Consider the following 27,048-nt stretch of genomic DNA (forward strand, 5'->3'; position numbering starts at 1 on the left):
TGAGCACCACCCTTACGCTTTAACCATAGAGGTTGCGTGTGTGCTTAGTCACTTACTCATGTCAGACTCTGAGACTCCATGGATTGTAGCCTGCCAGGCTCCTCTATCCATGGGGTTCTCCAGGCCAGAATTCTGCAGTGGATAGCCATTCCCTTCTCCAGGGTGTCTTCCAGACCCAGGAATTGAACTCAGGTCTCCTGCATTGCAGGCAGATTCTTTGTCATCTGAGCCACCAGGGAAACCCTAACCATAGTGGTTGAGATATCACTATTTTTCTGGAGCTTCTTATTTGCTCTTACTTTTTCTTCCAGGCTGGAAAGCCTTCTGATCCCCTCCCCGATCATCCCTCACCTACCAACCCATCCTCATAGTAAAAGTCCCAGCCAAATACCATTTCTTCTAGCAGGGTTTTCTGACCACATGAACCTCCCCAACTCCCAACACAGTCACACATACTTGCAAGGGCACACACACACACACACACACACACACATGCACACACAAAATCGTCATCTATAGAATATTTATTTTGAGGACCCATGTGACTCAGTATGCTGCTAAATACCACATCCACGGCTAAAGTTTATTGACTGATTATTTTGTGCCAATTACCATGCAAGTACTTTATTTGCGCTATGCTTTTTAATCTTTAAGGAAAGTTTATGAATTAATTACTCTTATTGCCTTCATTTTACCAAGAATACAGCGAGGTTTAAAGAAGCTTAGGAAGTTTATCAAGGTCACATAGGTAACTGGTAAGTAGCAGAGCTATAAAAATTCCAACTGAGGTCTAAGTCCAGGCTGGAACTCATATAGAGTACGTTGCACAGAAGTGAACATGTGTCGCACAAAACACTGATTTCTTTTCACTGCTATTGTAACTTGAGAGAGGAGAGATTGTGACTTGAATTTCATTGAATGTTCCTCTCTGCTCACACCTGCCTAGCACAAAGAGCTACGCAATAAATGGATGGATGGGTTGATCATATCGGAGTCCTTTTCTCTGAGAGCCAGAGTTCCTGCCTGCTTATCCAAGTGACACACCAGGCTCCAGTTGCAGCCTGACCCTTTCTATAAAAACTGCTATCTATATTAGTCTCTGGTCAGTCCTGTCAGAACTGGGATGAGTTAATTCTCTCTAAGGTGTTAGCAGCTGACAGTGGCTTGTAGTGTTCTTCTCTACTGTGAATCTTTTTAATAAAGGACTTTTGGAGAAAGTATTGTTGAAGTCAAAGGAATGACTTTCTCATGGTAAAACTTGAAGTACACTATGAGATTCTTAAAGATAAACCAGCTGGTGGTGATAGTGAGTGTGATTGTTATCATAGGAGGAGTGATGTGGAGGAAACAGTCATTTCAATATGAAAGCATTTCCTTCACTTTGAGACACATGAGGTTTTTTTCATTGATTCTTCACAGAAGAGTATCCGGAATTACCACCTTGTCTCTGTCTTTTGGTAAGCCTTACAAACTTGAAAAGGCCACCACATCCTCCCCATAACCTGTCTAGTAGTGGACGTCGAGGTCTTCATAAATATTTTAAGTTTCCATATTTTCATCTAAATTAATATTCATTAAACAACTGTAAGCAAAAATTAAATACATAATTCTGTGCAGTAGCAATGCATGCATGCTAAGTTGCTTCACTTGTGTCTGACTTTTTGCAACTCTATGGACTGCCCCTGCCAAGCTCCTCTGTCCATGGGATACTCCAGGTAAGAATACTGGAGTGCGTTGCTATTTCCTTCTCCAGGGGATCTTCCCGGCCCAGGGAGTGAACCCGCAGCTTTTATGTCTCCTGCATTGGCAGGCAGGTTCTTTACCACAAGCACCACCTGGGAGGCAGTAGCAATGGTGAACAGTAAAATATTTGTCCATGCCAGATACTCTGTTGAATTAGAGAGGACTGAACTTTAAGTTTTCTATAGAAATAAAGTAGGACATGGTTTCTCAAACTTGTCTGATCCTAAGAATTTTGGTGATGCTCATTAAAATATAGACCTTCAGGTCCAAGGAGAGACTTATGAGAAAGAGTGGGAAAACTGAGGTAGGGTAAGGTTTTTCACTGTCCTTTAATAAGGGTTTGCCACTTGGACTCTGGGGTAACTCGTATCTTGAGATCATGCTGAAAACATTTTTATTCTCTTTCCCTCCCTGCTATTCTTCCAAGAAATATTATGCCAGGCACTGTTACATGCTGAGAAAATACAGATAAGCAACAATTCTTGCTGAAGTGTCAGACAAAGACAACGAACAATTAAACAGTGTATTAAATGCTAAAATAGAGGCGGTACAGGACACTATGCATTTAAAAGAGGAGGAAACGCCTGGTCTGAGTATTTAAGGTAAATTTGACATCCATAAAGAAGAGGTCATTCCACATAGAAGATGTATGAACAAAGACCTAGAGGTTTAAGGAAACCTGGTGTTTTCTGAGCACTGTTAAATGTCTGGCATGGCTGAAGCTCAAGTTCCGGTTGGGGAAAGTGGGGGTAGAACAGGAAGAGTCAGATTGTGAACAGCCTCACGTGCCACCTTGAAGATGTTGGACTTAGCGCTGTCGGTAATGTGGAACTGTTTGGGAAGAAACCTACATGTTCCTTGCACTTAATGTAAACTGATTTCAGAATATAACTTGATAAGAACCTCTTAAAACTGGAGTTTAAGTCAACTTTGCTTTGTGCTAACCTTATATAATAGTCTTTGAGCTTTCTAATCTAGTGGAGCCTCTTCTCAGCAGATATCTTATATAGAACACAAGGTACAAAACAGATTAACAGGCTGTTTTGGCTGATGCAGAAAGCTCAGCCCCATGACATTTCTGTAAACATGAGGTTCCAAGGAACAGTCTGCAAATCAACGTTCTGTGCTCCCCAGAGACTGGATAATTAGATGGAATTGGACTCTTCCTGTTGGAAGGTAGCTTCAATTTATCTCTGAAGAGAGCGCCTTCTACTGTATCTAGCATGGCTCTCTCCATGAAGCATTGTTCAGAAGATGCTTGTGGCACTGAATTGAGTCTGCCTAGGTTTTAATCCTTCCAGCGAAGGGGAGGCCTCCACTTTCTTCTAAAGTTTACTCTCTAGTTAAGCTGCCTCATTCACTAGCAACATCTATGGTCAGTAGGCATCATTCTGATTTAAGTAAGGTTTTTTGGAATAATCAACTCAATGTTAAGGCTATTATGTCTCTTTCCCTTTACCTTTTAAGTTTCTTTAATTGTTCCTTAAAATAGCCCCTCTTTCTTGCTGGGTCCCCATTTTCCCACATGATTCCAATTTGCCAGTATTGCCTCTTAAAAATGCCATCACCAGGAATATGACCATTTCTTTGGCTACTTTTTGTCTCCCATTGTAGAAGGAAATGGCAACCCACTTCAGTATTCTTGCCTGGAGAAATCCATGGATAGAGGCGCCTGCCTAGCTACAGTTCATAGAGTCGCAAAGAGTTGGACATGACTGAGTGACTTGCACTTTTCACTTTTGCCTCCCATTACTAGGTATGCATTTATAAAAAATAAAGTTATCATGAAAGGACCTCACCAGGGGCTTCTGTGGTTGGCATTACCTCAAAATTTATACAAAAGGAATAAAGATGAAACAGCAAGTAAAAATGGCATTACAAAGCAGCTCAGCCTTAAGCCAGACACTGTCTTACTGTCTTAGTAAGACAGAATGCTAACATTTAACATTGTAATGAAAACTGATAGATTTCGTTCAAGATTGTCAGGCTTCCCTGGTGGTTCAGTGTTACAGAATCCACCTGCCAATGCAGGAGATGTGGGTTCAATCCCTGGGTTAGGAAGATGCTCTGGAAAAGGGAATGGCAACCCACTTCAGTGTTTTTGCTTGGGAAAACAGCCCATGGGGCTGCAAAAGTTTGGACATGACTTAGCGACTAAATAACAAGACTGCCAGGCATTAGTGTGTGTGTGTCTGTATGTGGAAAAAATATGAGCCTAGAACAATCCGAGGAACACAGCAGAGGCTATTTTCTGTGGCATGAATAAAGTTGAAGGCTACCTACAATAGGAAAAGGACATACGCTAGTCTGGGTATTGCAGATTTGCCTGGCTCACGGGGCTTCAGTCTTGAAACAAATGTAGGCAGGCAGGACAGGCTTCAAGGTCCCTGCTTCTCAGCAGTGTGACAAGAGGGATCCAGTACATGGGAACATTGAACTAGTCAAGGACAAGTGTGAGACATTTAAATCATCCCCATGGCACAGTCCCCCTGTGGTGCTGGCTTCAAGTCCGGGCCCTAGTTTCTAGGCAGAAAGAGGGGGTGTCCACAGGTTTATAATTTCACATAAATGTGGTGGGGGAGAGAAGGGAAGAAATGTAGCAGGACAAGAACCTTCTGGGGGATTCAGCATCAGCACGATACTCTCTAGGCTGTTAGCACAAGATGCATCCCCTCTGACATGCTGTTCTTGGGAACCCACAGTCGACGTCCGGAGAGGTTCCTCCCTTCGTCACTTTGCTTCTCATATAAGTTTAGTGTCTGAAGATTTTTCTTTCTTTTCTTCAAAAAATATTTTAAAAGACTATGAAAGTGAAGGGAAAGAAGAAGTGAAAGTTGCTCAGTCCGACTCTTGCGACCCTGTGGACTATACAGTCCATGGAATTCTCCAGCCAGAATACTGGCGTGGGTAGCCTTTCCCTTCTCCAGGGGATCTTCCCAAGCCAGTGATCAAACCCAGGTCTCCTGCATTGCAGGTGGATTCTTTACCAGCTGAACCACCAGGGAAGCCCAAGAAAACTGGGGTGGGTATCCTACTTTTCTCCAGCAGATTTTCCTGACCCAGGAATCAAACCGGGGTCTCCTGCATTGCAGGCAGATTCTTTACCAACTGAGCAATCAGGGAATCCTTTTAAAAGACTGTAAGTAGAGGATATTTTAGGTAAGAAAACTTGCTGACCTAGGGTCAGTCAAATCTAGCTCTTAATCCTTGAAAAGCTAGATAAAAATTCTGCACTGGGTTTGAACCCCATGAACTGTAAGTCCCCTTGGGGGAAGGTGAAGAAGGGCAGAAGACAGGGGGCTGTGTGTGTGTGTTGAGCCAAAGCGTCACTGGAATAAGCAACTTAAGAAACCAAGTTTCCCCAAAAGCGAAGGAGATAGAGCTAACAACTGATGATCAGGCATGTTAGCTCTTTTAGAGAAATAATATGAGCTCCACATTGATTTCTCTGATAGACTGAATTATTATGCAAAAATATACGCTATTACTTTCCTAACTACTGAGCAGAAAGACCAGGCAATACTCACATCAACTGCTTATTTTAATGTCAAATGTTTATTTCTATGCCATAGTTGCCTCAGCACAATTTGTAAAAGAAAGGAATCCAAAGAAAAGATTTTTTTTTGGTTGGGATATTTTCTCTGCAGTTATAAGAAAGAAAATAAACACGTTGGTATCAGAATTACCATTTCTTTCATATCATTCTAATAAATATCGCATCTAAATATTTTCCTTGGGTGTCATTTTTTTTTAAAGGATGGAAAAATACCCACAGGGGGAAAAAGGCTTGAATTCATCAAAATAAATTTGGGATAGTCTTTGTCAAAGAATACATCTAGAACATCTTTGTTTTGGTACACTATATCACTAATTGCCATATTCTTATTATTTAATATAACAGGCATACTTTATTACATAAAACAAAGTGCACTGAAAATGAACAATGTTAGAAACAAACTAATATTTGGTGTATCTTAAATCTCCAGGTGATTAGATATTAGCTGAAGCGCCGGGATACAAATTTCACTATTGATACAAATGCAATTCTCTTCTGCGGGGAAAATGTACTTAGTAGCTGAGTTCTTTTTGATTTAGCAGACAGGGCATCCAATACAACTGAAACAACCTGATAACAATTTTTTTTTTTTTTCAATAAAAAGGAATGCTCTGTTTCTTAACTGGCTCCCATCTTCAAGGGAGCCAGAAGACAGCATTTGCTCTTTCAATATTTTTCTCTTGTCTGATTTGACACACAGAGCCACCAAGATTCTTACAGGGGAAGTAGGCACCACGCCTGGGAGCATGAGGCTCTCAGACGAGCCAGTTAAGAGTCAATCTATGATGCATGGGGCGCGCCCCGCACCTAGAGACAGCATGGTGGTTGTGCATGTAAATCCTTCCAGCAGACTCAGGGAAAGGAGGAGAGTTCTTTAAGTTCATGCACATTTTATTGAGTAGTAATATAAAATGCTTTTTTCTTTTTCATTGTTACAAGTGCATGCTTTGATTGCCAACATCTCAGAAGTCAAATTACAAAGGCAAGGCTTTAGGCTGTAGTGAATTACTTGGGCACTTATACAACTTTTAAAAAATATGAATGGACTTTTGTGGTGGTTGTTGTTTTCAGAATGAACCAGTTGTAACCCGTAACTGATATACAAAGGGAAAAAAGTGAAAAAAGTACATATTTTGTGGCACATGACAGAACAGAACAAAATAACTAAACCGTTATGACATTAACAGTTACCATGCATTTAGAGTTCCACATGTAACTACAAACTTATTTAAATTTCACAAGGTTTGCTAAACATGCTAACCATCTATATGTGCACTGACAAGCTTATGTTAAAAACTTTTAAGAATACTCTCCCCTTTAGATTTTTTCAAAGCTTTTTTTTGATTACAAAATTTCAAAGGCATGAAGCATTTTAGAGAATATAAAGTACGCCAGTATACATACATTTCCAGTATATGTCAGACCACTAAGCGCATTACAGTCTCATACAGGCCGGTACAGCCATTTTGTTTCTTAAAAAACATGCATAGGCAGATTTTTTTTTTTTTACAGAATATAGATGCTTTATCACTGTACTTAATATGGTGTCTTGTTTACTATACTTAAAAATGCACCACTCATAAATATTTAATTCAGCAAGCCACAACCAAGACTTGATTTATCAACAAAAACCCCTAAATATAAACAGCAAAAAAAAAAAAAAAAGATAGAAGTAATTATTCCAGTTTTTTTGAAACTTAAAGAAAAGAAAAGGAAAGGTATTCATTGCTAAAGTAATACGTGTTATATGGAAAGAAAGGCATTCAAAGCACACTAAAGAAACCTGAGGTAAGCATAATCTGTACAAAATTAAACTGTCCTTTTTGGCATTTTAACAAATTTGCAACATTCTTTTTTTTTTTCTTTTTCTGGTTTTTTTTTTTTTTTTTTTTAAGACTGCCTAATTCATTTTATAGCCATTGTCTGACAAGAGTAGCAAAACATTATCAATAAATAGTCCTTATTTAGTTTGTACATCATTTTGTTAAAAATGGTTGATGTCATCCATTTTTAGTGCTGCGACTGTAAACGTACAATAGAGTAAGAAATTAGACAAAGTTTTCGTGTCCAGTAACATAATAAAAGACCTCTCGTTAACCTATCTAGAAGTCCCCCAATGCAGTAGGAAAACATGTACATTCCCCTAACATTGCAGTATATACTAGCATTAGCTTTCTTTTAAAATTTTTTTTCCCTATAAGCATTTTTTTAAAAGGCATACCCAAAAGAGGTGTTTAATCACCACCCCCACCAAAATATAGTTTATAATTCTCTCTCCCTCTTTTTTAATGATAGTGTAAACTGAATCCAACTCCTGGCCCCAGAGCAAATAAGCTACCATCAGAGGCAAGAACATCCAACTGCTGATACGCAGCCATCCCCATCATGCCCTGCAGCTCAAAAAAAAAAAAAAAAAAAAAGGTGAACAGGAAGTGGTCACTGGATATTGCTGCTATTACTGCCATTGCTGTCCGTGCCGTTAGTCTCTGAGGCGAGAGCCTTGTTGATGGAGTTAAGGTTGGCGTCGGAGGGCATGGCATCTCTGCGAGGTGGCATCCTCTCGTTAATTCGGTCTAAGCCCTTGGCCTCCTCGAAGCTAGTGATCTTATGTTGTGGTGAAAATCCTTTGATAGCTAAACAGAAAATCATTAAGAAAAGAAAAATCGGGGTTAGCTAGAGGAACACAAAGGGCACAGCTGTTGCATCAGGTGATGTTAGAAATTTCGCAGTGAGAGAGGGAATCCTTTAGTAGAGAACAAAGTGACGGGACCTGAACACAACACAACAGACTCCTTACCATACCCGAAGATAACCGAGAGGTTTGGTAACAGCCAATGTCTCTTGCCAACCAAAATGTCCTCTTCAAGTTAGTAAGATGTAAAGGTTTTTCTTGTCTTCATGAGTGGTTAGATCCACGGAGTGGTATATAAATAGGAAGGTTGCTACCAGTAATAGATTTCTAGGCCCAGCATCCACTGGCCACATCCTTGGCACAATTACTGTATTAAATGCCTTAACCTAGAGAGGCAGGACATGGCCCTACTTTTACTATTCCATTATGCTAGTAATGGCAAATTCAGTAGACTCACTGAAGCAGCTAGACCTAAAAATTTAGTAAAGAGCTTAGAGCAGAAGCTAAAAGGAGCTACAAGAGGAATGAAACTTGGGGCATTTCCAGGACATCTCAGCATCCCCGTGAGATTTTCTTGGCAAACAATTTAACGGTGGCATAAAAAAAAATGAAATTATAAACACCTGCTTCTCCACTCAACTTTGGAAATATGTGGAGTGGATGACAAGGTAAAAGAAATTGAGAAAAATCAAGATCAGATCACTAAGCAGAAAAATTTGGTCTTTCCTTCAGCAGCAAACAGGCCAAACTGATGTTCATCTGGTCTACTGCATAAATTAAAGAAAAACTCTTTCTTAGTAGATCAATGTAGATGTTAAGTGATGGTTCACAAATAACAAAGGGAAAACACTTTATGCAACTTTAAGCAAAACTGAATGGGAATGGTTTGGGCCTTATCCAATGAAAACATGGAATTTTCAAAAGGGGAGCACTGATATTTGATGTTTTTTTCCAGTTATCCCACTATGCTCCATAGATAGATAAAGCATTTGCACAAGAGACTTAAGGTTTTCTTCAATAGGTGCACCAACCAGTGAGCTGAAAATAAAGTACATAAATGGGGAACCATACATAAATGGGGAACACCAGATTGCTTTACTCCCTGTGAAAACGCAAGCCAGACACTGAAGGGCCAATCACCAGTGTTGAATTGGGCTGCATCTCCATGGCTGATGAAGGACAATTTCACTGTACCTTTATCCTTCCTACCCTATTTGAGAAAAAAAGGAAAGCAGTTTCAAGCCGAAACTTTGCTAGCCACTCCCACACAAATGTACAGTGCTTTTCATTAGTATGGATGAGAGTCTTAAAAGATAGACACAGTTGCTTCCAAACTCATTACATGATGAGAAACAGTTCTTTCCCCCTCTGCATTTTAAAGGTTAGCATCATGGTGATTAGTCAACTATGAGAGGAAGGAGATGGGGAAATGGGGAAAGACCAAGGCCCAAAGCAAAGCTTTTTAATTCTTCTCTAATTCAGTTGGAAATCACAAAAATAACAGACCTGTCTAATGAGCACCCACCCTGAAAATGAAGTCAGTGATTTTCAGGGACAAAAGCAGTATATCTAGTGTTTTGCTAAACTACTGTGAATATCATTTCATCATAATGAATAAATACAAGAAGTCAGTGGTCATAATTGATGACACAATTTTATGAATTGAAATGGTAAAAGTGGAATCTCTTTTTTTAGGTTGTGTACGGTTTGAAAAGCCAATAGAGTGGGAGCGTAGAATTTCAAAGTCCAGTGAGAACAAGGGCTGTGGCTAGGATAGGGCTCCGCTTCTAGTCATCTGGTCTACCCTGGGCTGGAAGAATGCGCTCTGCTGTAGCTGCTGGTCAGACAATGGGTATTAGCAATTTACATTGGTAGTATACTGAACACAACACAGTCACAGAAACCACAGAAAACAGCCAAACTATCAACGAGAATGCACACGGCAGATTAGAATTTGCCAAGAGGAATAGAGAATTCCCACATAAATAGCAGTTTATTCACTGCTATTTAGGAAACAGTTGTATTTTCTCTTACAGTGCTATCATTTCCCCTCCTGTATCCAAATCACATACAAATGAGAGTCTAAAGTGGCACATTTCACATGGTATCAAAGGAACGTATCACACAATTTTGGGAACAGTAAAACATCATCTTGCAAGAACAAAATACAACTGAAGAATTTTGTTTTAAAGGGGAACTTCAAATTATTCTTTTTAAAATTTTCAGGGGATATGGTATGTATCGTATCAAAAACTATTTGGGTAAGCAGTTCTCTCGTAACTCGACATTTAAAGAGCACAAAAGAAATCGAGAGAGGTCCGCTGTGTTGTCACTGAGTAGGGCTGGGACACAGTCAGGGATGTGTGTGTATCGATTTTCCTGAGGCTCGCAGCACAGTGTATGGTGCAGAGGAGACACTCAGTGGGCCTTAACCAGCTGAGCGATGACAATATTCACTATGCTTGTTACCAGCCACTTCCACAGCCACTAGGTATTTTTGAACTCTTTAGAATATCTTGGTGGTGCTAGCTGTCCTGCAAATACCAGTAGGTTAAAATTTCATAAGACTAGCAGAACTGTTTATCTTGAATATAGCTGTCTCTTGTTGGGATATTTTTTAGAGACAAAAATTAACGTTGAACTACAACAAAGCACTATTCAAGTGAACTTTTGTTTTTTGCTAGAAATTTCTGAAAACTAGATTTCATAAAGCTATTTTTATCCTCTCCTTTTCAGTGCTGACTGAAAGTGATTTGAGGGAGGGACATGGTTCAGCTCAAAGAATATTGTTTTATCCATTGTCTGTCAAAACAGCTGCCATAACCCCCACCCCACATGTTCAAGATCTGTTATCCTTTTGTTTTCTGTGATTATACTAGGATCATTATATACAAAGTCAAACATAGCTTTAAGGGAAAAAAACAAACAAACAAACCAGAAAAGGACATTTTCCCCTTTAAAGCAAGAACATTTTGGTTAATACTGAGCCACAACTGTTAGCCCAACACCCACACACTCTTTACAAGCTAACAGCAAAAAAAAAAAAATAAAAGGAAAAAAGAAAAAAAAAGAAAGAAAGAAAGAAAGAAATGAATACACCCAGCAGAGCCCTTATCTGTTGCGGGTACAACAGAAAGGGGACTGGCCAATTTACCTTCATCAGCCTCAATAGCCTCAACAGTAGCTGAAGAGAAGAAAGGGGGTGCAAAATGAATGAGAAAAATGAGCAGAGGATTTTTAACTCTAAGAACAAATCAGTGACGATCAAGGGAGCTAAGATGATTAGTGTTCCTGTAAGTGCTGGATTCTGGCACAGACAACAAAACAGAAATGCTAAAAAGAAAGAAAAAAAAAAAAAACAAACACGAAAATGATAAGGTTTTTTTTTTTTTTTTTTTATGAGCTGGATACACATATCTGAGCAAACCACTCTGGATTTTGCTAACTAAATAAAGGACCACATGATTAACCCTTTAGGAAAACACTCAGGAAAGGTTTCTTTGACTTAGATTGAATCTATAAGGGATGAGCTCAATTGAAAATGTGCATCTGACTCACGTGAAGTATGACAAAATTCACTGATATGACTGGTGATTTACAGTTTTAAAATGTCCCCCCAAATGGCAAAACTTGAAGCACTGCCATATTGTCAGTGGAATAATTCACACTATTTAATATTAAAGAGCACAGTTTCCTAGTGGAATGGAAAAGCAGGGGGCATGCAAATTAAGAGCTGCCTCCGAGTTGATGACACGTGTGACTCTAAAGACAAACACTGAGCATGCTTCAAGTGTGAGGGAGAAAGGGAGAAGGAAGAGGAAGGGGGTGGGAGAGTCTGGATGTCTTCTGCCAGGTAACCCAGTTTGCAATCAGTTTTCCTCACTGGAATATCATTTTTAGAAACAAAACTCTTGAAATGTTACCATCAAGTGGTAACATGCCAGGAGTAGCAGCAATAATTCATTAACATTTTAAAGAAAAGCCAGTCTAAATACTGAAACCTCAGCATATTTCAGAGGCAAAACTTTAAAAGCCCATTGCTTTATTAGCAATTTTTATAATAATTTAGGATCTATCTTCTCGATATACAGGTGCACGAGTTTTTCTATGTTATCAAGGTTAGGGGATATTTTCCTAATTAAATGCTAAAATGCAAAACCTCTCTGTAATTCCAAAATGTTTAATATTAAAATCCTACCCCTTGACTTTAATTTGCATGTTTCTTATAATTTAAGGTTTTAAGACTAGAGCAACTGCCAAATGTGCACTATAATTTACTTACAGTGCATTCTAAATTCTTTATAATAAAAATGTATGATGGTTACCACCATGGAAAAAAACCAAACAGTAAAACTTTAAGTAGTTTCTCCTTTTTAGACAAATTTAAGTGAATCAGGCAATGAATTTTGAAATTGTATTAGTGTACATCGTTTAAAATAATACACTGACTTTTCAAATTCTCAGGACTAACGAAGTTGTAAAACCTTAGGTCTACTGTAGGTATGTGCTGAGTGTGTAAGTTCAACACCAAATGGGACACAAATGGATCTAAAATAAAACAACAGAACAAATAAAAATTCCAGGTTAAATCACAGGTGAAAATCTGAAAACAAAACAAAGAATTGTAAGAACTTAAGTCACTTAAATTTAAAAGTAAAGCAAAACAATCTGGAGTTGCACCAGCACCAACACATATTAGACATGTGCCCTGTCCATTATTAAGTGTATTCTTCTAAAGCAACTGTGATCCATAGTTTCTGATAATACATCTGCTGTACTGTAAAACTGTGCTTCTCAGAAACTATGCAGATTTTAGTTAATTAGGTAGTTGTGCATTTCATGCATATAAATGATTATGCATATGATAAATAAATATGCCAGTGTTCTTAGCATGTTTACTTTGGTCAGAAAATTTTTGTGTTTTTCCTTCAAAGTTATTAAAGTACTTTTTCAGCTATAAATTAAATAGGGGATTTATTTATTTATTTACTGTGATATTTTCCTACTTTCATTTAGAATATTTTTTTTTCTTTTGGTGGAAACTCAAATACATTGATGTTGGAATAAAATCATATGAAAATAAAACGTTAGTGATACTGCCAGGGGGTGACTGTTTAGCAGCACTGTATCCACGAAGCTGGGCATCACTCTCTGTGTAAAAGAGCTGTACCGAAATAACATAACCATAGGAATACCAGGATCCTCCAGACTGAGGGACAGGAATAGAAAAGAAAATAGACACACAAAAAAAAAGATTCAGGGAAAGATACAGGAAAATAAGCAAGAGGCTGAGACTGTTTTAAAACCTTAGAGCATATTTTTGTTCTCATTTTTTTCTGTTAGGGTCTAATCTAACAGCAAAATTTCCATAAAGTACGCTGAAATGCTACTTTAATTAATGAGAATATTGGCAAAAATAGATAACAAAAGTAACAAAAGTAAAAGAGTATACTGACTGGGCTAATACAGTAGCCACTAACCACATATGGCTATTTAAATCAAAATAACGACAGCTAGGTAAAATACAGTTCCCCAGCTGTTCAAGCTATATTTCAAACACGCAATAGCCATAAGTTCTTGGTGGCTCCTGTACAGATAGAGATATTTCCACCATCACAAAAAGTTCTACTGGACAGCACTTATCCAAAAAACTATAGATTTTAATACAAAAGATATCTTCAAGGAAATGTTTTCATCCTTTTTAAAAACTGAAATATGATTCTAATCACTCTCAAGTTTTGATGAGTAAGTCAGAGGAAAGACACCTTTGACTTCAAGTTCTAGTCCAAAACAAAATCATCCTTCTCTACTCTTCTTCCATTCTCCACTAAACCCTACATTTACATATGTATTTTTATGTGTGCATGTGTTTATTTCATCACTCCAGTAGATAACCAGCACATTTAATAAACATGTAATTAATAAGTTGTTTTTAGCAACTGCTTGGTTCCAAGTGGTCAAACCTATAGGGCATGTAGGTGAGCTAAATGAGCTGTCTTACAGTGAGGCCTGAAATCGTGATTACTGTGCAAATGAGGACATGGGGGTGGGTGGGGTAAGGACCACACTCCAGCAAATGAAGGAGCTACCATTTGGGGCATGACTGGTCAAAGTGATGGGGGGTGGTTTCAGCCCTTCTTTCAGCTGAGAAGAACTGAAGACCAAGACTGAGCTTAAATGGATGAGTAAGTCAGGGCTCTAATGACAGAGCAGATTGAGGTGCTAGCACAGGTTGCACCAATGGGCCTGCTTACCGCTTTGCAGGGTTTGTTTCCCTCCAGAAAGCACGCCGCTGGGGAGCATGCCTGTGGGCGTCAGGCCTTTCAGCGTCAGCACACTCTCACTCTCTTCTCTGCAAAGGCACAACGGGGGTGGAGGGGACATTACCTTTTATTTTCTTTCAAGAAAAACATCAGACTTATAGGGAAAAAAATGTATATAAGAACTCACATTGACCTCTTCCTTGGCTCCCTTGTTGTTTTTTTTTTTTCCCCTTTTTTACTTCGAACACACTGTATTTTCACACATTCATATAGAAGTCATGTTATGTAAATGACATGACTGCTAAGATAAAGTTGGGAATTATATAACTGTCAGGGGTTCACATGCTTCTGAATCCTGAAGATATGGAAAACAATTCTGATTTTGTAACCAGGTGTCACAAAACAAAGTGTTGCTGGGTATCTTCCATGACAACATAAATATATTTAAAAAAAAAATGAGCCAGGGAAAGAGCTGTTATAAGTTTTACTGCTAAGGCTCAACAAAATAAGTAGGGCTGATTTGACTTGGGAGAGAAAACCAGACAACAAAAGGGAGATTTAAAAAATCTGACCTATGGATTATCCTCCTAGTTACTATACTTTATTTATTTATTTTTCTTCATGATATATAATTGCTGCTTTAAGTTTTATTACATTTGTTTAGAAGGAATGAATGAGTCCTGCAAGTTCAGTTAGGAATGTAAAGCATTAGAGCAAAGGTGGCCTCATTCATCAGGCCGCAGGGAGCAACTATGCTCTATTTTCAGCTTTAACATGACTTTTCAAGATTTGGCTGCTACTGCACAGTTATTACTGACTTTGATCTGGTGTCTTTGGGAAAGGATGATGGTGCTTTTCATCCTGCGCATGGCTCCCTGCTTTAGGTATCAAATCACTAAATTACTCTTTAGTGACTCTACCAGGAGTGAGATAGAAATAGCAAGAAGGAGAAATCAAAAGAGCCACTGTAGCTACTCCATGAAAAAGAGTTGAAAAAAATCTGGCAAAAATTAGAATATATTTTATAATGTGGAGATGGATTTTTCCCCAAGATGGTCCTATTTACCCTTGTTAATAATGTAATTGTGAATTGATTTTATACTCCTCACATATAATCATACTGTAGATTAAAGTAATCTCTTGAAGAGAAATATACTTTGTGTTATCCAAGGATAACCGAATTTAAGTAAAGTGTAGTTAATCCTTTTTAAGAAAATACTTGTTTTCTTAAGTCCATGCATAATAATATGACGCATGATCCATGTAAAAAATAACTAATAAATGGGAAATGAAACTCTAAATAATCTTTTCATTCTCAATGACTTATTAGAATAATACAGATTCTCATAAACAAGCTTTATGGTTCATGTTCATTTCCTAGAAATCTAGTGAAATGCGCATCTGATAGATTCATCTTTTACAACAGGCAGTGAATGAAAAACAGGATTATAATAGCTGTTCTATTTCATAATACGTTGACTTTATTGTGAAATAAATGTTTTAAAGTCCTGCAGCACACAGAGATAAAACGTGAAGCAGCCCACTTAGAGGCTTCCTCTATAGAAATAATTTTGTAGATTTCAATTTGACTACAATAGTGAGGACCTAACAACTCCATTTAAAATATAATTAAAGAAAAGAAAATAGCTTCTGGTACCATATTTAAATGACCAGACTAAAGCATTAAGACACTATTCAGCGACATGCAATCAAAGGCGAAACAGCGCAGGGGACCACGGTCTCACCTGAGAACGGAGAACACTCTGGCCATCTTGCCGATGGCTCGGATCTTGTTTCTTATCACCTCCTTCCTGGCTGCAGCCGTTGCTCCTGCATTTTAAAAACACAGTTGAGAAGTCAGGTGACTTTTTATTGAACTCTAACTAGTTGACTAATTTACATATATAACAAACCGCTGTAAGCCAAATCAGGTTTGTTTTTTGTTCCCCTTGGGCTTCCCTGATAGCTCAGTCAGTAAAGAATCCGCCTGCAATGCAGGAGACTCAGGTTGACCCCTGGGCTGGGAAACTGCCCTGGAGAAGGAAATGGCAACCCACTCCATTATTCTTGCCTGGGCAATCCATGGACAAAGGAGCCTGGCAGGCTACAGTCCATGGGGTTGCAAGAGTCAGATATGACTTAGCGACTAAACCAAGGATTTATCTGTGAATCAAGTTTAAAAAGCTTATGCTTCCAGGCATAAATGCTTGCCGGTGATACTTTAGAGGTTCTCAAAAGGCCGAAGAGAAACTTTTGAGATTTCCAAGGGAAGGGGTAAATGGGTAACTGAAAACTCAAGGAGGAGATAAGGCAGGTTCCCTTCCTCTTCTGTTTATACAAAGAGAACGTGCACGGGCAGGAAGAGGAAGTGAGTCACCAGGATCTTCTACTCATTTCCGGTCTCCATGCTTGGAGACTACTTTAGGAAACTTCTTTTGCAAAAGTTGTCCTTTGAAGTGATCAAACTAGGGAGTCTCTTAACCCCTTATGTTCCCTGGGGTTATTTATAGTATTTATAATATTTATAGTATTAATGGCCATAAAACATTTGTTTTAGCACTTGATACTCTTTCATCTACTGGTTACTACACAAATTCTAGAAGAAAAAGCAGAAATCTACTGAACTGGATTTAGTGAGAGAGGGTGGCATATATTTTGCATTTTAGCACTTATATAGAAAAGTTACACATAAGTAAATTTTAAAAAGCCAATCTACATAGGTTGTTATTATAAACATTTTTGTTTTTTAAATATTTTTATTTATATAGTTTTAGAATAATGCTACATGGTCTTTAGTGAATCTATTTTATTTCTTTTTAAATTTTCAAGGTAATGTTTGAAGAAGTGCAAAACAGAAAAAAAAATTCTCTTTTTAAGATTTTTATATGTCAAAGTAAAAGGGATGGCATACATGCTCAATCACTCAGTCATGTCCGACTGTTTGGGACCCTATGGACTGAGGCCTATCAGACTCCTCTGTCCATGGGATTTCCCAGGCAAAAATACTGGAGTAGGTTGCCATTTCTGCCTCTAGGGAATCTTCCCACCCTAGGGATCAAGCTCAAATCTGTGTCTCCTGCATTGCAGGCAGGCTCTTTACCGCTGAGCCACTGGGGAAACCAAAAGGGATATCCTTTTCAAACATATGGGACTTTGTAGAAAGTGTTAATACAAGCAGATTTTCTTTCTAATTCTACTGCCACTCATAGGAATATAACAAAATATTCTTAGCAGACAATATCGGATAATATCAGAAATGTTTGTAATTCAACAGTCTAAGTCACACAGTTTGTTCAGAGACTGGTCTATAGGTGATAACTGGTATACATTTTGGTCTCTTAATTCATGGTAAGTACAAGCTTTATGATCTTTTTTTGGAAGGAAATATTTTTGCTGTTTCCTGTGACTTCTAAGAATTGGATTTGAAATTTTTTCCTTGTTTGATAAGGGTCAAACAATTAATCACTGACCTAACACTTTTATAAGAAAGAAGAGTCTCAGTAACACTCACACAATTTTGAAATGGCTAGAAAAAGGCCTCTGATTTTCTATACATCCCAAGGAAGTGAAAATATAATGGGTCACTTTTTTCTTCTGGGTGGGTTAACTTGTCAGAGGTGAAGCTAATGCATACCCTTCTGAGGATATTCCTTAGAAGCTGTGTACCTGGGAGCTGGTTTCCTCTTTTCTCTGACCTAAAAGCCCTCACCCAGCCCCTATTTTTGTCTATTTCTTTTTCTCTAGTGACAATGGCAACAGAGAAGGTATCCCCCCAACACACCTAACTGGTTTGTGTCTATTTTTCCCCATCACTTCCCCACTCCCAATCTGGGTGTGGCCACGTGTCTTGCTTTGGGTAAAGCAACATTAGCAAAAGTGATGCTAACAGGATCTTGAAATGCACACAGGCTTGTTCTGTTTCTTGTTCCTTGGACTTAAACTTATTTCACTCATCTGCAGGCAGAATAGCTTGCAATACTAAGTTACAATCCTGTCTTTTGATAACCAAGTGGAAAGGTGGATTCTCATTTACAATTGGTTCTGTTGATTAAGTCTATTGGTCAAAATTTTGGAGGAGAAAATGGAGTGTGCCTAAAACTTTTCTGGCCCTCTCTCAAAGTTTATTCTGAGTTTCTAATAATATTTAGTTATTATCTATGATGTGCAATTGTGATTCTTTATATAAAACCTGTCCCAGAGACCATTTGAAAGTTTAAAGTTTCTGTGCTTGAATTTTAGATGATTTATGATCTACTAAAGGACATTTAAGACTACTAAAGGACATTTGTTAAGGGGGAAAAAATGTGGGGTAGCAATTAGTCGCCTTATAGTGGTTTTCCCATATTTTTTTTTTTTTTTGAGTTGTTCAGTTAAATCCTGCATCAGTCTGACTAACTGGTATGTTACTACCACTCTATGCTTAACATTCCCCAGTCTGACTGACCCAGTCTGTCAGAAGTCATGATGTGCTAAGTAAGGGGAAAGAGTCTGACCCTCTCCAAAAACAGTATGGCCAGATCATAAAATCCATCCAACAGACACAAGGAATGGAACATGTGGGAGGACTCCAAAACTGGTGACTATATTTAGAAGCACAACAAGAAAAGCAGCAAAGAGTAGTCTAGAAGTGTAACTGGATATATTTAAGAGGAATGAGAAGGGGAAAAAAGTAAAGTCCAGTAAGTGAAAAAAATCTAAGAAGGCTAATCTCTTAGAAAATTTTCATTAAAGGACTTGTAAAAACCATAACCAGAGCAACAAAAACAAAGAAACTAATAGGAAAGGAAGGGAAACAAATCATGTACAGCCGTCCTTTTAAGTTCAGTATGAGCCAGAACTCAGAAAAATTCTCAAATAAATGTGGAATTTTAAGTGTAAAAGAACATTCTGACAGAGTCAGTTTAGTATTTCCTTATTTTTCAGACCTAGTGACTTACTGGAGAGTACTATACAGAGTACAGAGCAGTATCTTACTTTATGTAATCATAGCTCTGCTCCCAACAAATAGTAATTCCCAGCATATGGTAATGATAAGCAATTCATCTTAATGAAGAAATGCTATCTCTCTTTAGATTTCTCAACAACCCTGGTAAGTAAGAGGTTTTAGTACATCTTTTATAAAATTCAAATGTATTTACTCAAAAAGTCAGTGAACTTAAGCAAAGAACAGTAAGAAGAGACCTTAAAAGTGAATATCTCAAAGCTTTATCCTGGGGAATTACCTTCACTATTTTCCACATAATCAAAATCAAAACAAATATCACACATTTACAACCCATGAAAATGTAAAATATTTAAATAAAATATCTGAATTAATATGTAATCAAACTTAGAGGAGCTGAACAATAGCAGGATAGAACTAAGTTCAGATATAAAGGTTCTTGCATATTTAGTATTGTTATTCATTAAAACTCTTATTTAAATACTTAGGTTCCATTGCAAACCCTCAACAATCCATAATTCTATAGTAAGGCCAAGGAAAAATGCACATTTTTCAGACTTTTACTAGCTGTGACATGCAAGTACAATGTCACGTTTAACGTTCTTGGAACTTAACTCTATTTAGAATGTGGAAATGTATCACAGTAGCTCAGCTTAAAATTCAGAATATTGAATAATGAGGGCACAAAAAATACTTTTTACGTTAAACATATGGCATGCCGGATCTTAGCTCCCCAGCCAAGGATCAAACCTGTGCTCCCTGCATTGAGAACGCAGAGTCTCAACCAGGGGACCACTGTCTCTTGCACTGAAGGCAGATTCTTTATCAATCTGAGCCACCACAGAAGCCCAAGAAGGCCATACATTAAACAATTTTTAATAGGTAACTACTGTTAAAAAATTTTCAGAGAAGAATATAATCACGTATTTTACTTGAAAGTCCAAAATTGAGAGGCAATCTTCCATAAGGTTAAAAACAATTAGCAATTTTAAGTAAAATTTCATTGTGTGTTTCCATTCAAGTAATTATCACTTCTTTTTTGGGCTTCTCTCTTGCTTTACCTTTTAAGTTCTAATGTTCTTTTATGCCTGGGGTATTATGCTACTATTTTCAAAAGCTAGGCACTCTGGCACACTCCATTTTCCTCAAAGGTTAATGTACAGACCAAGGGAATCTTTAAAGATCTGCTTTTACCATGTGTCCTTCCTGACCTTAACTCAGGGCCCTGCTGACTTCTCATGAAGTTTGGAAGGTACCTATGCCAAATGGCCTGCTGAGTGAATGCTGACTGGCTCTGAAGGGAACTGGAAAATTGCAGCAGCATCACAGTGATGAGCGGTCAAGTGCCAGGGCAAAGACAGCATCTAACATGTGTGCTACCGGCCACACATTACAGGCCCTAGCTCCCTACGGCTCACTGTTCCCATCCATCCATTGAGTGACTACCGTAATTCCTCAGAGTTTTAACTGAATCAGCATTGCGTGGAAGGTACTCTATAGAATACAATTTAGGACCCAAATCATTTATTCATTAAGTGTTCTTGTGAATCCTTTTTTATTCTGTAGCCTGCCGTGAACTAACAGCTAGCAACAGAAATAGGCGTGAAGCATGGTCTCTGCTTTAGGAGGTCAGCCGATCACTAACAGCACACAGTGACAAGGCTAAGACAGGAAGAGGCCGTGGAGTGGGGAGCGCAGCTGCCAGCTGCAGGGCACGCTGAGCACGTCTCTTCTGAAACTCCGTGTTCACTACCTACCTTCCTGTCGGTAGCTTGAAACCAGCGGTAGGGAAGAGAATCTATACCAATAAAATCTGCAAGTCCTACAAACGAGGGCCATTTTCTTTCTGCAGTGATGGGTTGTTAAACATTTACCACTGGAAGTAGGTGTTAATTGTCTGGAGAAAAATGTTCACCCAAATGGGGACAGTTGAAGGATCCTGAAGGATGAGTAAGAGTTAAGAGGAGGGAAAAGTCTCCATAGAAGGAAGAGTTTTCAAACACGTGGAAGCTGCAAGGATCCATGTACTGTTCAGATGATGGGTGAGAAGTCTGGCACGCATGGAGTTTGGGTACACTGGGGTGTGGGTAGGGTGGCAAGAGCAGCAGGGCATGCCTGGGGCTAAACTGTAAAGGCTTTAGCATAGTGCTAGGAACAAAGAAAACATTCAGATATAAGCCCCGGTGGCTCAGAAGGTAAAGAACCTGCTGCAATGCAGGAGACCTGGGTTCAGTCCTTCGGTCAGGTAGATCCCCCAGTGAAGGGAATGGCAACCCACTCTAGTATTCTTGCCTGAAGAAATCCATGGACCGAGGAGCCTGGTGGGCTACAGTTCAAGGTGTTCCAAAGAGTTGGACATGACTAAGCAACAAACACTTTCATTTCACTTTTCATACTCATCATAGAGGTATAGAGAACATACTTTGCACTTACCCACCCCTTTTCCAAAGAAAGAAAGAAAGAAAGGAAAAGATAGACTGATGGCTGGATAGAGAGATAGAGATGTGACAAAGCAAATATACTCAAATGTTAATTGTAAAAAGTAAGTGACAGAGACAGGACTATATAATTCTTTCAACATTCCTTTATATCTGAAACATTTCATAATAAAATGTGAAAAAAAATAACAACACGCCATTTTATCTGGAAGAAGCTTGCTTTTGAGAGAAAAGGGAGAGAGCAGTTTTAAGAACAGGAGTTTCTCCATCCCTCCCTTTCTTCGTGTTATGAAGGATGCATGATCTCGACAAAGGAGGTCAGGGAGAAAAGTCCTCAGTGCCGTGACATTCACCCCTGCTCTTCAACCAGCTCCGGGGGGAATCTGGACTGGTAAGATTTTATTGTATAAGCCCAATTCAACAGAATCTAATTGCTTCTGATACCTTTTTGAAACTGTAAGAAGTGAAAATGATGAGCTACATAAAAGTTTTACACTTAAATATCTTATAAAATAGGAATATTTTCATATTATTAGAAGGTAAAAAAGCTGTTCTCAAAAAACTGAGTGCTTAATATTTAATGGAGAAAGTACTGGGACAATTCCACTTCATTTTTACACTGGCATCAAATGTTTTATTATTTAGGCTTCTTTCTTTAAAGGACTTTTAACAAGTGTATCCATTGCACATGTCTTTAAATGCAATACATTATATTAAAAGGAGTGTATATATACTAACATCTCACACTTTTTCAGAAGAAAGATATATTTAAGAACTATATTCTTGCTGATAGGCTTCAAATATCTTAAATCTTTTAATTCAAAATCAGAAAATAATATAGAAAACTCACTTTTTCAAATTTGTTAAAGGACAATGAAGTCCCTCTCTGTAAGAAACCTATGCCACTGGAAAGTAAAATTTTATTATGATTCATTACTTTTAAGTAGAGTTTAGACATGTCTCCAGATTTTATTTTTTGACACATAGGGAAGTTACTGAATTTGAATAAAGGTTATTGATGGAACAAAGCCTAAGGTGCTGAGATAATAAGATCTTTTGTTGTGCTACATTTAAGACAAAAGGTTTCCATCGAAAATCAGCAATTTAGAAATATGATACCATGCAAAGACAGAATATGTCTTCAGAAGCCTCTAAAAACTTTGCATAATTGGTCTCTATAGCTCTTGACAAATGATGATGAAATCATAAGCCTATAGACCATCTTTTATGGGAGAACACATTTTCCGAATTGGCCCCCATGAGGCTTGGAGCCAAACCATGTGCCTAAAACTTATTTTCTTGTCTTTTCTTTCTCTGAACAGGTTTAACAATAACAAGTCCTGAGATTCTATATTCAACACAGTGATGCCGTACAGAAGTTACTTAAACATTTACCCAGTTTTGCCCTCGGCTGTGGTAAGTGTGACAAGCACTTCACTACATTTTTCTACATCACTAGGCACTTGAGTCCTGGGAATTAGGGGCAATATTATAAGCACTGAGAAACTGTCCACTCTGATGGACTGGCTACAATGATGCAGTCCTTACCTTTTTTTACTTATGCATCTACAAAAGACTATCCCCCAAAGAATATTATTCTCCCTACCAAGTTTAAATAATTATGTGGGATATATAATGTTGTAAACATTGCCATTTTAAAATGAACTGACAATACTATTTTTTTTTTTAAATCAGTGGTATATAAATAACATAGCAATTTCATCCTATCATCATCCTTTCAAAGAAAAAAATTCTTATGTTGGCCCTTTTTTCTTTGAAATTGCATTTCCATTTCAATTTTCCTGATTTTAGTATATTATATACACTATTTTATCACATTATACTTTTCTTCCAAAAAATATGCTTAAAATTTTAAATTTATTTTTAAAAATTTCCTGAGACAATGAGGCCCTAAGTCTTATAACTTCTTGTGTAATCAAAATCACAATAATTAGTAGCACATAACTGTACCCAGTAGCACAAGTATATGATAAATGTTTATGAATATTTCAAAAAAACATAGAAACATAATTTGATTGAATGTATCCCTTAGTGATAAGGATGAAAGAGCAGTTACACTGTCTTGATTAAGGAGACTTGCTAGGCACTGAGTTTTTCCATTGTCTCTTTGTTTTAGTACTCTGGGCAGTGTTCACAGTGACTATCTAGGGAGGCCCATGCCTTTTTCTGTTAAAATAAGAGAAAAGCAACTGAGAATGAATGAGGAGGTGGGAAAGGAAAGACTGCAGTGAGCCTTGCATCTGATGCAAGCTCAGATGAGGTCCCAGGCTGATTGTCTTTAGGAATGAAGACACATGTAGGCTGAGGATGTAAAAATGGATTCCCTTACTAATCTTGAAATCCCTTTGGGTAATCCCAGCAGTCCAGATACTCTGGCATGAAGATAACTGCTCTATCAAGAATTATATCACCCAATTTCTAGAGGCGATAGCTGTTGGAAGATCTCCATGACCAGCCCTAATTGGAGAATCCTGTATTGCTGATCCATTTAGGGTCAGTACTGGTTAAACCTAGTTCAATGAGATGGGAGGTGTTACCCCTCACATAATAGCTGTGTGTATGTTTATGTAGGTTATTCTATTGGAGAAAAACACCTTCAAGATAACAAATTAAAAAATCTCTGTAAAAATTGATCTTTTTGAGGACTATAACCTAAAGTATTTGGAATACCTTTCTAATTTTGATTCTAACAATACTATATTACATATCTATAGGTGATAAAATTGGGACATAATGACTACTCATTCCAAACCACTCCAAACCACATATTCTGAATTTCTTCCATATGCTTTTTAGCTCAACTAAAATCTCAGCATGTAATGGGCCCTACAATGGTGTGATATTTGGCATAGGGCTAGTCTGTCTTACATGTCATTTTGAAAGTGCCAGAGGATCCTTGAAAATATATATTTTTTAAAATAAAAAGACTTTCCTGTGTCGTAGATTTTCAAAAAGGCTAGCACAGCCTAGACTATTTATTCTTACTTCTCTGTCATAAAACATAACTGGACTCTTTGGATCGGAAGCCTTAAAAATGTACAGACTGCTCCTAAATGTCAAATAACTGTCATTATTTGGTTATCTTAAATACATAGTTAAAAGCTACTTTCATTTCCAAGTGTTAATTTGATTCCATGGACTTTTGTTCTCTGAGACACTGTGTTCCATCTGTTCAATGATTCCTTGGTATAGCTGCAGAAATTGGCTATAAGCATAATTATAACTTGGGTAAAAATTAGACTTTAGAGTAGATGAGGAAGCTTGGTTGATTTTTTGAGAAACTCTCACATATTCAGCCTATGCCTTACAGAGGACATTTCAGTTTATTTATATTCACCAAAGTAGAAACTAGTAGCATGTGAAATGCCATTTTGGATTGAATTCTTTATCATGACAGACATGCATCAATTTTATAAACTGACAATGAAAATAAAAGCAAAATAAGATAAAATTACAAGTGTCAAGCTAATAATGGAGATATATTGTCTATAGAAGAAACACTCATAATGCCTGGATGTTTAACCTATCAAGGATTATTCTGAATATGGATGAGGATATAATAGTTGAAAAATGTATTTATTAAAAACCTAATTGAGCATACATGTTAAATGCTGGAAGAATGCATTTAGACTAGTGCCAGGTACCATGCTACCTGCTGAAGCACTTAAACAGAGCTTTGATACATGATACTCAAAAATGTTTTCTCTTTATATTAAGAAGTAAATGCTTGTGCAGAGGTGAACAGTCCAGTGCTTCTAACAGTTACATTTCTCACTGTAAATTAAAAGGCTGACTGTGTGATCTTCATTAATATCAAATTGCCTAGTTGGGGCCTCAGTTGGGTTTTGTGCCAACAAGGCTATACCTGGTTGGACCAGGATGGACTGCAGATGATGTTAGTTCACTAGGGAAGAATAGGAGAAGCCAGGATGCTAATGGCTTTGTTTTGAGTCAAAAAAAAAAAAAAAAAAAAGACCATTCCACAAAGATGGGTGACCAAATAAAATCAAGATTTCTGTTCTTTAAAAATTCTGAGAAAAACTGGATGAAATGTCATAGCTTCTCATAAGCTAAGAGTAAAGATGAAGGGGGGAAAATTGATTTTTAGGAGAGCAAAAAATAGACTACCCTGATAGAAAAATATTTTTAAACTTTAGATTTTTCTGAGCACTTATTAAACCTTTTCATATAGCCTTTAAACATGCCACTTGAGATCAAACAACTATAAAGAGAATGTTTTACAGGCCTTGGACCTATAACAACTCTGCCATTGTTCAATCAATTAGTAATTATTCTAAGTGCAATCTTCAGATTAAGAAGCTGGACCCACAAAATGCTTTAGTACAAAGAAAATGGTGCTTCCCCAGTGGCTCAGAGGTTAAAGTGTCTGCCTGCAATGTGGGAGACCCAGGTTCAATCCCTGGGTCGGGAAGATTCCCTGGAGAAGGAAATGGCAACCCACTCCAGTATTCTTGCCTACAGAATCCCATGGACAGAGGAGCCTGGCAAGCTATATACTGTCTATGGGGTTGCAAAGAGTTGGACATGATTGAGCAACTAAGACACTTACTCATTAATGGGGAGATAGCTGTATATAGCATTTAGTTGATTCCACAAAGTCTGCACTTTTCTGTAATGTGAAAATTATGCCAACTAATAAACTCATTTGTGCAAAATCATGTAGTACTAAGAAGACAAAAAAGTACCTTTAATATCTGTGCTATTGTATCATGTAAGTTGGCAACTTAAAAAGATTTTCATTATTGTAATCACATATAAGTCAGACTTGATGATACTGACTACAGTATGATGGCTACCCAGGCGTCTTGTTTGGTAGTACAGGCCCCAAATATTAATAGCCCTATATACAGATGGGAATTTATACCCTAGTATCTAGTAAATATCTGTGTACATTTTTAGACATGTTTCAGTTTTAATAATACACTGGATATAAAATTTGTTTCCTTTTTATAGCATAATCCTGATGGAAAAAGGATACATTTATAGTGACCAAAATGACTTAGCCTCTAAATCACACACTGAAATATTAATTTAAAAAAATTAGGAATAAACCGGAAAGTAATTAACAAAAGTATGACAAGCAACTACAAAGACTTTTATAAAATATTGACTAGTCTTTCTTTTTATAGATTTCTTCCTTTCCTTTCTCCAATTACATAATGCAAATTCTGTTATTTTTAAAAAGATACAGGAACTTAAAACTGATAAACTGATATCCATCTTTGACATGTAATTTTTTGGAAAAATTACATGGATTTCTCACATAGTCATACTTCTTAAAACAGTAAAATACACAAAGTGTTTTTCTTTTCTTTGTCAGAAGTAGAAGAGAACAAGAAAGATGTCCTTATGTTTCCTCCTTCAACTATCAAGTATTTTATCCCAATTTATACTCCTTCCTCCAATCGTCTAAATCCTCTGTGAAAGCAACC

The 27,048-nt window shown here is 37.6% G+C and overlaps 1 protein-coding gene across 3 annotated transcripts in view; it reads right to left on the bottom strand.

The window, feature by feature from the left end:
• Positions 1-5,279: 5,279 nt before the first annotated feature.
• PPP3CA (protein phosphatase 3 catalytic subunit alpha) overlaps positions 5,280-27,048 on the bottom strand; it is a 309,840-nt gene continuing 288,071 nt past the window's right edge. For 2 of the 3 annotated variants that reach the window (XM_020884233.2, XM_070452186.1), the window contains exons 11-14: positions 15,940-16,024; positions 14,186-14,283; positions 11,086-11,115; positions 5,280-7,932 (exon numbers count right to left, since the gene is read on the bottom strand). In XM_020884233.2, coding sequence (XP_020739892.1) covers positions 7,736-7,932; positions 11,086-11,115; positions 14,186-14,283; positions 15,940-16,024 — 410 coding nt within the window. In that variant the 3' untranslated portion in view covers positions 5,280-7,735. The remainder of the gene's footprint in view (positions 7,933-11,085; positions 11,116-14,185; positions 14,284-15,939; positions 16,025-27,048) is intronic. The other variant, XM_020884235.2, reaches the window with a different exon arrangement.

Source organism: Odocoileus virginianus, chromosome 21 (assembly GCF_023699985.2).
Source record: "Odocoileus virginianus isolate 20LAN1187 ecotype Illinois chromosome 21, Ovbor_1.2, whole genome shotgun sequence".
In the NCBI taxonomy this organism is placed as follows: domain Eukaryota; kingdom Metazoa; phylum Chordata; class Mammalia; order Artiodactyla; family Cervidae; genus Odocoileus; species Odocoileus virginianus.